This window comes from Benincasa hispida, chromosome 9, assembly GCF_027475165.1.
Source record: "Benincasa hispida cultivar pf3 chromosome 9, pf3_genome.v1.1, whole genome shotgun sequence".
Lineage (NCBI taxonomy): Eukaryota > Viridiplantae > Streptophyta > Magnoliopsida > Cucurbitales > Cucurbitaceae > Benincasa > Benincasa hispida.
Window position 1 is genome coordinate 26,532,024 of NC_143486.1, and position 12,733 is coordinate 26,544,756.

Sequence of the window (12,733 nt, forward strand, 5' to 3'; positions counted from 1 at the left end):
GTAGTGTGGCGAAGCATTAAGCAGGGGTGCATCGCTGACTCCACTATGGAGGCGGAGTACGTAATGGCTTGCGAAGCTGCTAAGAAGGCCGTATGGCTTAGGAAGTTCTTGACAGAACTGGAAGTTGTTCCAAATATGTCTAGGCTCATTACCCTATTGTGATAATAGTGGGGCAGTGGCGAACTCCAAGGAGCCGAGGAGTTATAAGCATGGCAAACACATAGAGCGGAATCATCTGATTCGCAAGATAGTACATCGAGGGGACGCGATCGTCACAAAAATCTCTTTGGAGCACAATGTTGCTGACCCGTTTACGAAGGATCTCACGGCTACAGTGTTTGAGGGTCACCTTCAGAGCATGGGTCTATAGGATCGCCCACGGCTGAACTAGGGCAAGTGGAAGATTTTGTACTGCGCTTTTATGCCCTAGTTTATTGTTTTGTACTAGTTTTATGTACACCCCACTTTGCTTTAGGACAAGTGGGAGATTGTTGAGGTTGATGCCCTAAAGTCTCGTGTCCTGTAGTTTGTAAACTGTTTGTACGAACGCTTGTGTTGTATAATATACGATATTTACTTCACATCTTGTTTTTGCTCAGTTGTATGCTTTATTTGCTTTACCACAAACCAATAAACATAAAACCCCTGGTTATATGTATGTAACTTAAGCATGTATGTGGTGACATACAAATGGATCATGTCTTGAGTAATAACCAAAATGGTCTGTAGTATATGGATAAAGGAGGGAAACTTTATCCTAGTAACACTACAGATACGACCCGCTTTGTGGAATGGTCACAAGTATTGTGACTTGTCACAAATGGTCTGATCCTGATCATTCGTGTAGGGAACATGCGAGCGGGGGCGTCCTATACAAAGAATTTGTATAAGACCTGACCACGAAGTGTTAACGTCTTGTTATATAACATTGTTCATGATAGAGACTTCACTTCACTAGGATGACCATAGGTAACATGACTTCAATCCTGAGTGAGTTGGGAACTCCTGCCATTGAGGGCAGTCCTTTGATTTGTATGGGTGCGAGTGGCCAGGTCGCTGATTCAAACCTACCATTTTGAGGATTCGTCTGATTTGTGAGTCGGAAACTCAACTACACAAGATGGAATTCACTCCTTCCCCAAGGCAGGGGTAAGTAGATAGATAGCTCCCAAGGGCTGATTCCAGGGCTTGAACGATGTGGCGCCACATACCTTCTCTTGGCCCGAGAGATGTTCACATATAGTTGGACTATGTTGTATTGTTCATTATAGGAATCAGTGGTACTTAAGGAGTGAGATGTAACTACAGGGGCAAAACGGTAAATTGGTCCAGCTGTACTTACGAGTATCTGTGAAGGGTCATCGTACTCATGATTGATTATATTCGATGGACACAGAAATATATCTATGGTAAGAAAAGTTTAGCTGTTGGTCTTTAGTGGAATGTCTGGCAGTTAACGGCTGGTGGATCTCGTGACTAAGAAGTTTAGTCAGCTATTCACGTACCATTTGAGCTTCGAGCCACAGGTCTATTAGGTCCCCTAGGTAGATTGGATAAAGTTGTGAATCAGTATTTGGGTCAGTGTGAAATGTTGAGAGTTCCTTAAAGTTTCTACAAAACCTACCCAAAGGTTCATTTTCTCTCTTATTTACTACGACGACACAACAGGAACAAGATGTGAGGCTTTGCCGAATGTGATATTGTCAATTTGGAAAAATATTTTTTATTTGTAAGTATCGTGTGTGTAGTTGTACTGTCTACTAGACATGGATCTTCTTTGCTCATTTTTTAATCACCCAACATATGAAAATGATCCATGTTTCTTCATTAAAAGAAAATAATTACAATAAGAAAAACGACACTTAAAATATACAAAAGTTACTAAAAAAAATATGAAGATAGATAAAAGAAAACAAGAATATTAAGTCTAGATATTCTCAAAGTCAAAGAAGTTCGCCACATCCAAAATTTTCATATGGGATGGGTCAAATATGTCATTATCCTGGTATGCAAAATCTGCTTCTACATTTTTCTCTCTTTCCTTCAGGGAGGCTTGATAGAGGTCAACTAAGTATTTTAACGTACGACAGTTACGTGACCAATGTCCAGTCATTCCGCATTAAAAACATTTATTTTCAGCACTCTTTGAACTCGTATCTTGTGGAGCTTTTCCTTTATTAACATCATTTTATGTGGTTCTTTTGATATTTGAATGATTAGAACGATCACCACGAAAATAATAATTGTTTTTTCCTCTTCCACGGTCATGACCTCGACCACGATTATTAACATTCACAGCATTCACTTTAGGGAATGGTGTTGTTCCAGCTGGTCGAGATTCGTGGTTCTTCATCAATAACTCGTTATTTTGTTCGACCACGAGAAGACATAAAATTAGTTTAGAATATTGTTTAAAACCTTTCTTTCAATATTGCTGCTGTAGGAGCATATTCGAGACATAAAATGTAGAAAATTTCTTCTCTAACATATCAACATCAGTAATTTTCTCTCCACATAACAATAATTTTGAATTGATTTTAAAAAATGCGAAATTGTAATCACTTACTGATTTAAAATCTTATAATCTTAAATGCATCCACTCATAACGAGTCTTAGGAAGAATAATTATTATTTTTTTTATGATCATACCTTTCTTTCAAATTTTTCCACAAGATACGAAATCTTTTATTGTAAGATACTCCATTTTTAACCTCTCGTGGAAATGATGACGAAGGAAAATAATAATTTTTGCTTTATCTTGACTGGATGTCGTTTTTCCTTCTTTAATTGTTTATCGCAAGTTCATACCCTCCAGTGAATTTCGACATTGAGCACTCATGACAAATAATTATTGTCATTAATGTCAAGGGTTGTGAATTCTAATTTTGTAAGATTTGTCATAACAACACTATCGGAAAGTGTTGTATTTATATTAGAAGTTTAATATGTACTAAATATGCAAAATAACATTTAATTTATTAATTATAATAAAAAGAAAAAAGGGCCTACTTTTATGACCTACCTTCAATGATGGAAGTAATAGGAGCTCATGTTGATAACGTGTTGTGAAATTGAGGAGGGAGCACAACGAATATGGAGAAAATATATTATAATAGAATATAAATATAACAATAATAAATAAATAAATATAATAATAAAATAAAATAACTAAAATTATGAAAATTGAGTGGAAATTTGAAGTGGATTTCTTCACCAATGTGTGTATGAGTTTAAGATCCATCAAATGCCACTATTTATAGGCAAAGTGGCAAATATGAGTAACTACAAGGCACATGGACAATATAAAGATTGATACATGACTTTTAGGACCATCAATTTATTTTTATAATAGTTTTGATAAAATATGATGTAATGCGAGGGTATTTTAGTAATTTTGTTGTTTGAAATACGGAAAAAGTGGCATAGATGGCCCAAAATAAAAGGCACAAATAAAAAATGGGTACCATTTTGAAAACCAATGAAATTTGGCCTTCTACTTTTGTCATCACTGTATAAGGCTTGAACATTGTGGCCACAACTTCTCTTTGGAAGAGAAGACTCAGTTATAGTAGAACTATGACTTACGTTCATTAAAGGGATCAGTGGTGCTTAAGGAGTTAGATGTAACTATAGAGGCATAACAGTTATTGGCCAAGCTGTACTTACGAGTGATCTGTGAAGGGTTATCGCACTTCTGATTGGTTAAGATGGACACATAATATATCTGTGGTAAGGAGAGTTCAGTTGTCAGTCTTTAGTGGAGTGCCTGACAGTTAACGGATGGTGGATCCCGTGACTAAAGAGTTTAGTCAGTTATTCACGTACTGTTAGAGCTTCGAGCTACAGATCCATAAAGTCCTCTTGGTAGCTCAATGGATCCAGTTGAGGATCAAATCTTGGTGTTGATTTGAAATGTTCAAATTGACAATAGGTATTTTGATTATATATGATATAATCGGTATGATGTATGAGATACATCTAGTGGAGGATTGATGTAAATGAGATTTACATTAAGTACCATGGAATAGAAAAAGAATTATGGTTTATATGTTTCATGAGATGAACACTAAAACTATAGGTTATAAATATAGTATGATAAGTTGATTATCATTTATATTTATAATAATATTAATTATTGGATAATTAAAATTTTTTCTACCAATTGAGTGGGAAGTTATTGGTGGTTTATGGTAACCGTGAGATAAAAGAAAAACAGTTTTCCTAATTTTAGTAAGTTTTTGCTAAGGTTGAATTGGTGATTTTTCTCACGGAAACGAAAGTTGTCAAGTAAATACAGATTTACTAAACGACAGCTTGAAAAAAGGTAGATGATCATGTAGTATTTTGTAGGCGATAGACACCGAGCTAAACGATTGCTTAGCTTTTGTTGAACGATTAGGCATTGACCTATATGATAGGTTTCTGTCTTCTCCCACTTGCCCAATCGTGTACACGATTGTTCATTCCTCCTTCGTCTGCTTCATTCCAAGTCCACATAGAGCCTACCCTCTGGATTCTCACACCGAGAATACCAAGGTAACCTTTTTGGTGGTGTCATACTCAACTCGACACCGTTGAGGTTTGTGTAGGTTGTCGTGTTGCTGGGGTGTTCATGACCAAGGCGATCGCAGAGGACGAGTACACGGTGTTCGTGCTGCGGAGCGGTCGTGTTGTTCGAGCGTTCGTGAGCAAGGAGCGTAGAGACGAGTCTACAAATGTTCGTAGCTTTCGCCTTGTTCATTTGTAGTTATCATGCTGTAATTTTTGTAACAATTGCATAACTATTTGTTTTGTTTACGATTTTAATTTATAATGTTCATTCATGATTGTAATTTGGAATGATCTATTTTCCGCTGCTCATGGAAATCCTCGGATAACATAGAGCATAGAGTGTAATGCATGAAGCATGAAACATCAAGTATCGAGTATCGAGTAGCATGTAGCTAGTATATAGCATATATCATATAACATAAAGCATAAAGAGTAGAGTATCAATTATTGAGCATCAAGGATCGAAGATCGAGTATCGAATATCAAATATAAGTATCAAGTATCAAAGACACTTATAAATCACAGCGCGCGAATGGATTTTAGGGTTGAATGAGTAAAATTTACATGATGCTGATAAAAGTAAAATGCCATTTTTCATTCCATTTAAAAAAATACCAAATTTTCATTTGGACCCAAAAAAAAAAAATAGGCATCCATACCAAAGAAAAAAAACCTTGAAATACAGCAATTCCCCCCATTCTTTTAAAACAAAACCCTAAATTGCAGTTCCCAGAAACGCCCTAATTTTACTGTCAGTTCACTGGAATAATGGAAGAGACGACGGTAGAAGAAGGCGATACCAACAAAGATGTTGAGGTTGCTCCAGCCTTAATTGCAGTTCACCCAACTGAGAAATTTGTTGCCGTCGCCGTTGGCTCCGACCTGCGTGTATACGATCTCGTGTGAGTTTTTTTTTTCCGGCTCCATTAATTTTATCTTCTATAAACTTTGATTGATGGTACAATACGACTATATTCACTCTCTTTATACTAATTGGATTTAAAATTAAAATCGTATTTGCCTTTGTAGCCCTGTTGAATTCCTTTCTCGTATGTTGATGGGTTGTTTTGAGTTAACTGCAGAGGTAATTCTGCGGTTTCTTTGGTTGATGAATCTGGGGAACCGTATCATAAAGACTCCATTAGAACGATTTGTTATGGTTCGAAAGGGAACCTTTTTGTATCTGCTGGTGATGATAAGACGGTTAAGATTTGGGCTACCGAGTCTTGGCGCTGTATTTATAATGTGTAAGTTTTTTCCCTTTTCTGTGCTCTCTTTTTTCTGGGTGATTTACTTCGGGGATGTTCATTGGCTATGGATATGCGAGCTGATTGATGTGTTCATTGGTTGTGGCTTATATATTGCGCAAATTTCATTACTTTTTTTTTTTGTTATTATAATGCATATAGTAGTTTCTGGATTATTTGGAAAAATTGTAACACCAGCTGCATGCTTTCTCGATCGGTCTTCCTTGTGTAATACTGAAAATTTCATAATTCTGATGACAGGGTTTCTGAAAAACGAGTGAGTGCAGCTGCCATTAGCCCTAATGGTCTGCATGTTTGTTTTGCTGACAAGTTTGGGGTTATCTGGGTTGTGGATCTTGATGGAGGCGTTGATGGAAATCAGCCTCTGGTTAACAAGAAGGCAGTGTCCTTGCTTTCACATTATTGCAGTATAATCACGAGCTTGGTAAGCAGTCCTCTCTTAACCATCTTTTTCCCCTGTATTTAGCCATGTTTTTGCTATAGTGCATCGGTGGCTTTTCTTACTTCTGTTCTGCGACCCATTTCGTTGACTTGTACATAATGTTTGTTTTTCTAAATGTTAAATATTTTGACTTTTTGAAATTTAAACGTCATAGGTGAGGGTCTTCATACTTGTGTATGTGGAGAATGAACTTTTAATTTCTATTTTTTCATGATTTCTCTCATTTAGATGAAATATATTTTCCCTTTTAAGAGAGGCTCATTTTTCCTTTTTTTGAGAGTTGAATTGTTAGGGGTGCTGTAAAGTTGGGCAGGTCAATGTTGGTCATCCCACCATATGATTTGAGCTTTATCCAATGAATGGGATGCTACAAATAAATAGTAGACTTGGATGGAAAAAACAAATGTAGAGAGTGGACAAATGACTATTTCAAGGGAGACTTGATGGTTCTTTTTTGGAGGACAATTGGAAGCATTGTGATGGGTGTGACCAATTTCGTTTATCTGTAAGTAGTGAGGAAGAGCATGAGTTTATGAGAACAACATTTTCCGTCTCATGAGTCTTTTCGGATTGTATTCAAAAGCAAATTTATATGTTCTTATGCATGTGGTGGAATATTTCTGTTAGGATTCTACTTCCCGCAATCAGAAAATCCCAATAAGAACACAAATATTCAAGAAATTCACAAGGCAAACACCCTTGTGATTATATATTTACTCAAGGAAAATCCAGTCATACAATATCAAGATAATAACAAAAATAAGTAAAGATAGATGAACAAACTCCTCAGCACATTCTAGAGGACTGAGAATCCAATTCCAAGAGCCAAACACTCTTCTAATTCTTCACATCCCTAGCCGTACTCTCTCTCCCACTATCTATAGCCCAAAAACCCAACAAGCCTAATTTCTAACTACTAGAATGCGGAATGCCTCTTATTACTAATCATACTGATTATTTCAATATATTCCTGATTAGGAGCCTTACAATTTCCTTACACCAATTACCAATATGTAGAGATTGGAGGACATGGCTATCCAAATACCATTGTATATCCATCGCGAGAAAATTTTCAATGTAAAAGATCCAAACGAAAAATAATTGGGATGTCTTTCTATGGCTTTCTATGGCATATGAGGGAATTGATTTTTTTACAACATCTATAGGAGCATCCTTGTAGTTCGTTGGTAGTGGTGCATTTCTGCAAAGTGGCTTCAAAGGACCATCACCATCACCTTTTCTTGATACATGATCAGGTTGCATATATAAAGCTTCATGGCTAACAATGGGGTGAGAAATATTTCGAAGTTACTTTGAAATTTTACGATTGAACATTGAGGTAGTGATTTCTATGTGGAGAACCAGGGCTTTGGATGCTCTTCAATGCATATGGTTGAGCATAACTGGAGAATTTATAGAATAGATTTGTTAATGGGCGTAAGGATCAGAAGGTTTGCATATGCCTTTAGTTTGTTTGTTGTGACTGTATGTAATTTTGTACTTATATCCCTCATGAAATTTCCTTTTTCTATTGAAAGGATAAAAACAAAAACAAAAGTTGGATGAGGTAGATTCATATGATGCTTTCACATATTTATAATGGTGGGAAATGTTTCTGTTGTTTTGCTGTTTGTATAGTTTTCATGCAGTTACACATAATTAATATCTTTATTTTTGCAGGAATTCTCACTGGATGGGAAGTTCTTAGTTAGTGCGGACCGTGATTTTAAAATTCGGGTAATCATATTCTCTTCTCATTAATTATGAGAGTAACTCATTGAAATTCACGTTTTTTTAAATGGGGGTGTTTTTATTGAAGGTGACAACATTTCCCACAAAACCTGTGAATGAAGCTCATGAGATTCAAAGTTTTTGTCTAGGCCATACAGAGTGAGTTTTCATGATCTAAATCTAATATTAGTACAAGATAAAGGTGGATGGTCAGTAGTGACATTTCCTTTGATTTTGATTCATATGTTTATTCCATGTATCTTTTCAAGTTTCGTATCCTGCATAGCCTTCATTTCTAGCCTGGAGTGCTCACATGGGTTTCTCATCTCTGGAAGTGGCGATTTAACTGTAAGATAGCCTCATATGAACTCCCCATTTGCTTTTGGTGCAACATGTGAAATACAACCATATTTTTTGGCCTTTTCAGGTACGCTTATGGGATATTCTCTCTGGATCACTCCTTTACACTTGTGAAATTGGAGATAAGGTGTTTCCGTTGTCCTGAACTTATTTTGCACCTCGAACTCTCACTATAATAGTTTTTTAAAAATGGAATTTGATGAATTCTACATTGAATAATACTAGGTTTTCTCTCAGAATTATTACCTTGATTAATGAACACTATAGCTAGGACAAGATGGTCGTAACTTAGAGAACAGTATATTGTATCCCATATTAAGATTGGTATAAAATATGGACGAGTGTTTCCGGTTTCTCTCTTCTGTAACTAGAAGAGCTAACTAAAGTGTGCATTCTTCTCTTTTGTGCCTTTGTGGTATGGTTTTTGATCTCCTTGTTCACAACTTGATTTCTCGCACCAACTTACTGAAGGTAGAACTCTTAGAGTCTAAAGAAAGAGAGGGCTGCCATTCAGCTGTCACAAGTCTCTGCACGATAGCCAATGGTGCCCTTGTTGCGGTGGCGGTTCAAAGGCAATTTTCCCCCTCTATGCTCTTTTTTCTTCTTTGGTGGAGTCTACCGTTGAATTTGTGTCCTAACCTTATCATTTTTCTTTGTAGCTTGCATGGAATAATTCTACTGAACTGTGACCTGTCAAATCATACTCTATCTGTAGTCAAGGTAATGATCTCCAGATTTATATTTTACAAACTTCTGGATGATATACACTGATGAGATTGTTTGCCCTTTCTTCTCCCTAGAGACCTTTTGAGGATGGAAGTAATATTTGTGTTTGGTTCCGATGAGTTTGTAGGCCCATGAATAAAGAACATCAGTTTTATGCTTTATTAACTCATACTGTCGATCCCACGACTTCAATACTCTTCAGACTTCACAAGTTCCACTCTTGTCCCGAACACCCTTTTTGATGTTTGTGAGCCTCCGAGTCTAGTTACAGGCACATCATCTAATTTATTTAATCTCCTTGTTTCCTGATGAAATTGGTTTGTTATAATTTTGATATTTCAGGTGGTTTCTATAAGTGAGGAGACATTCATCCCGACGAGCTTATCGACCTGTTGGTCGACTGGGTACCTATGGATGGTAACCGGTGCCTCCAGTTTGCACAATTTGGGGCACTCCTCTCTGGCCCGTGTCAAGGTCATCAGTGGTTTCAACAAGGACAATCCCGATTCCACCACAAATGAGGTATCCATACTGGAAGATGATGCAATACCCGGGGGAATGAAGCTACTTGAAAAATTGCAGGGAGGTGTGACATTCGACGAGAAAGTGTTCTTGGCAGCTGCTGAAGCTGTAAAAACTGCAATGAGCAATCTGTTGACTAAGAAACAGTATTCCACAGAGAAGAGGGACTTCAGAAAGAGAACAAGAAATGATAGGAAGCTTAAACAATGATATGAGTATTCATTAGTTCACACATCAACAACAGTATCCTGTTTAATGTAAAATTAGTCATTTTTTCAACTTTTTTGGTTTAACGGAAGCTTTTAGTTAGATTATATTGTGATAATGTTTTAATTTAATTCTGCAAGAGAAACTTGACGTACTTTAGCCGTAGTTTTCTTGGTCAAAGCCATATCAGTAATAGGAAATTAGGAATGTACGTTGGCCCCCCAATTATTTTGAAGAAGCTTATGTGCAATGACCAAAATAGCCCTCAGCTTCTGTTGGCCTCTTTCTCATGGTTGAAAACTGGCCTTGGTTGGATTGAAGGTTATTATTTTATTTTTATGATGAAATATGAGTTAAAATTGGCTTATTATATGACCCGAGGAATTGCATGTAGGCCTTGTTTTTACTAATTTGTAATTAAAATTTGTGTAATCATATACTAATCTGTAATTAAAATTTGTATAATCTAATGGAATTTTATTGATGGCTCAATTATCTTTTATTATATTTACTCACATTTCATGTACGTGTTTTGTTTTTTAATCATTATAGTTACTGTTTGAGGTCAATCGTTAATGATATCTGTAATGACAACAAGAATTATGATAGATTCATTTGTGATTATGAAATGCAATTCATTTATTACCTACCATAAACATAGCCATACAAAATTGAATGGGGGCAGGTATGCAATAATTAGGTTAAATTTTTGTAATGATTTAGAGCAATTAATTTTGGAGTTTTGTTGGATTTGAAATCCATCTACATCAAATGTCAATAATTGAGGAAATATTAGAAAGCAGAAGAGTGGGTGAAATTGAATGAGAAAAGGACAAGCAAGCAATGTTCATCTTGTATTAGTTTATTTATCCATCACGTAATACTAAACTACTCTCAACATTTACGTGGCCTTCTTATATTCTGCCTCTCCCCCACTTTATTATTGTCGTCAGGTTAATTATAAAGCTCAATCCGAACTAGGGATAAAATACTATTTATTATTTTCAGTAATCGATAATTCGATTTTCTACTCGTATTTAAAAAAAAAAAAAAAAAAAAAAAAAAGGGTTCACTAAACCATGATGAACACTACTGAGAATTAAGATTAAAGCGCCACTTTAAACATTTGGTGATGGAGTACACAAGCACAGCCATTGAAACTTGATGAAAAATTTTAAAATATAATTTAAAATAAAAACTTTATGGATTAAATATAATTCGTTACCATAATTAACTAAAAAAGTAAGGGTTAATTATTTTGCAAACTTTAGGGGTTCATACGTAAACACTTGAGAATAATTATAACATATATATGAAAATATCATTTATGGATATTTCCCAATAATTTATATATATATTTTTTACTCTGAGAAACATTTATCTCTGCCATTTGATAATGATGAAAATTTCTTAAGGTTTGACCATTAAATTATTTGACCCTGCCTAATCTTGAAAATTTGTTGTTTTTTATAATGAAAAATGTTTTATCCAGGATAATCTGAATAAGATTATTTATATCGAGCTTACTGCTATATCTTCTTTCCGAATATTTGGATTCGTTTGATATGCAATTTAAATTATTTATATGTTATTATTATTTTAACGAATTCATTCAATGAATATTTCTTTATTGAATTTATTGTTATACAAAAATTTGATTATATGATCCAAATATTCAAAATATTGAAAACATAAAATCTATATTATCTACCAAGGATATAAGAGAGAAACATTTGATTTTTCTTTTACTATTTTAATGGAGGGTCATTAGGATATCTTATGTTATTTAAATTATTAAAAAAATCTCATTTTATCTATAAAAGGAAAAATAAATTTAAAAAATCACATTTTATCTTTAATAATCTCTACTTTTTTTAGATAAAGGTTTTTTTAAAAAAAAAAAAAAAATCATATTTTATCTCTATTATCTACTTCAAGTTAAATAAAGGTAAAAAAATAAAATAAAAATCATATTTATTCTCTAATATCTTATTCATGATTTTTTAAAAATTATATTTTATCACTAATAATCTATACTTCACATTAAATAGAGGAATTAAAAAAAATTATATGATTTGAGATTTAAAATTTTCTCTATAAATACCTAATTTTAACTTCTCATTTTCCATCAACTATCTTTTTTTTTTTTTTTTTTTTTTTTTTTTTTTTAATACCGGTTTTCTCTAACTTATTTGTTTTTTTGTTTTTTTTTATAGAAATTTTGTTGTAGATATTTGTTTTAAAAGAAATTTGTTAATAGAAACATTTTTCCCAATAGTATCTTTTCTATCTTATATCACTTCTCTCTATTTTTGTTTAACATATGTTATTTTTTCAATTTTTTTTTTTTTACCTTTCAATTTTGTAAAAACATATAGAGGGATTAATATGACTTTTTTTATATGATTTTGTAGTTTTTTTACAGACAACAAATTCATCAATTGATCTTCACATCTTAAAAAGAGGGTAGAAAAAATACCTTGCTTTTGAGATTTAAGATACTTCTCAAAGTTTAAACAATTTAAAGGACGATAAAGTGACAAAGAAGATAGTGTGTTTTAATGCTTTTGTAGTAATTTCTTTTCACGTTTTAATTTTAATTTTAGTAAATGTATACCAATGAGTTTAGAGATTCATAATACTTTATTACTTTTTTTTTTTTAATCTTTTATTCCTTTTTTATTTTTAAATTTGTTATAACTACACATTAATTCCTAAAATTTGAAATAAAAAAAAAAGATGGTTCCAAATCAAAATAGATTAAATTTTGAAATAAAATTTAAAATCAAGAAAAAGATTTTTTAATATATATTTTTCTTTAAAAAATGTTAGTTTAAATCAATATTTGAAATTAACAAGATAATCAAATCATCAAAATAAAAATAAAAACTAACTAAGAAATTATTATCATGAAATTAAAAAAAAT

General features: G+C 33.7%; 1 protein-coding gene across 1 annotated transcript; it reads left to right on the plus strand.

Moving 5' to 3' along the window:
• Window positions 1-5,203: 5,203 nt before the first annotated feature.
• TRM82 (Transducin/WD40 repeat-like superfamily protein) lies at window positions 5,204-9,914 on the plus strand. The gene is made up of 10 exons (XM_039043654.2): window positions 5,204-5,453; window positions 5,634-5,798; window positions 6,060-6,243; window positions 7,942-7,998; window positions 8,081-8,151; window positions 8,262-8,340; window positions 8,420-8,479; window positions 8,824-8,924; window positions 9,012-9,072; window positions 9,421-9,914. The coding sequence occupies exons 1-10, from the start codon at window positions 5,320-5,322 to the stop codon at window positions 9,808-9,810; spliced, it is 1,302 nt and encodes a 433-aa protein (XP_038899582.1). The 5' UTR covers window positions 5,204-5,319; the 3' UTR covers window positions 9,811-9,914.
• The last annotated feature ends 2,819 nt before the right edge of the window (window positions 9,915-12,733 follow it).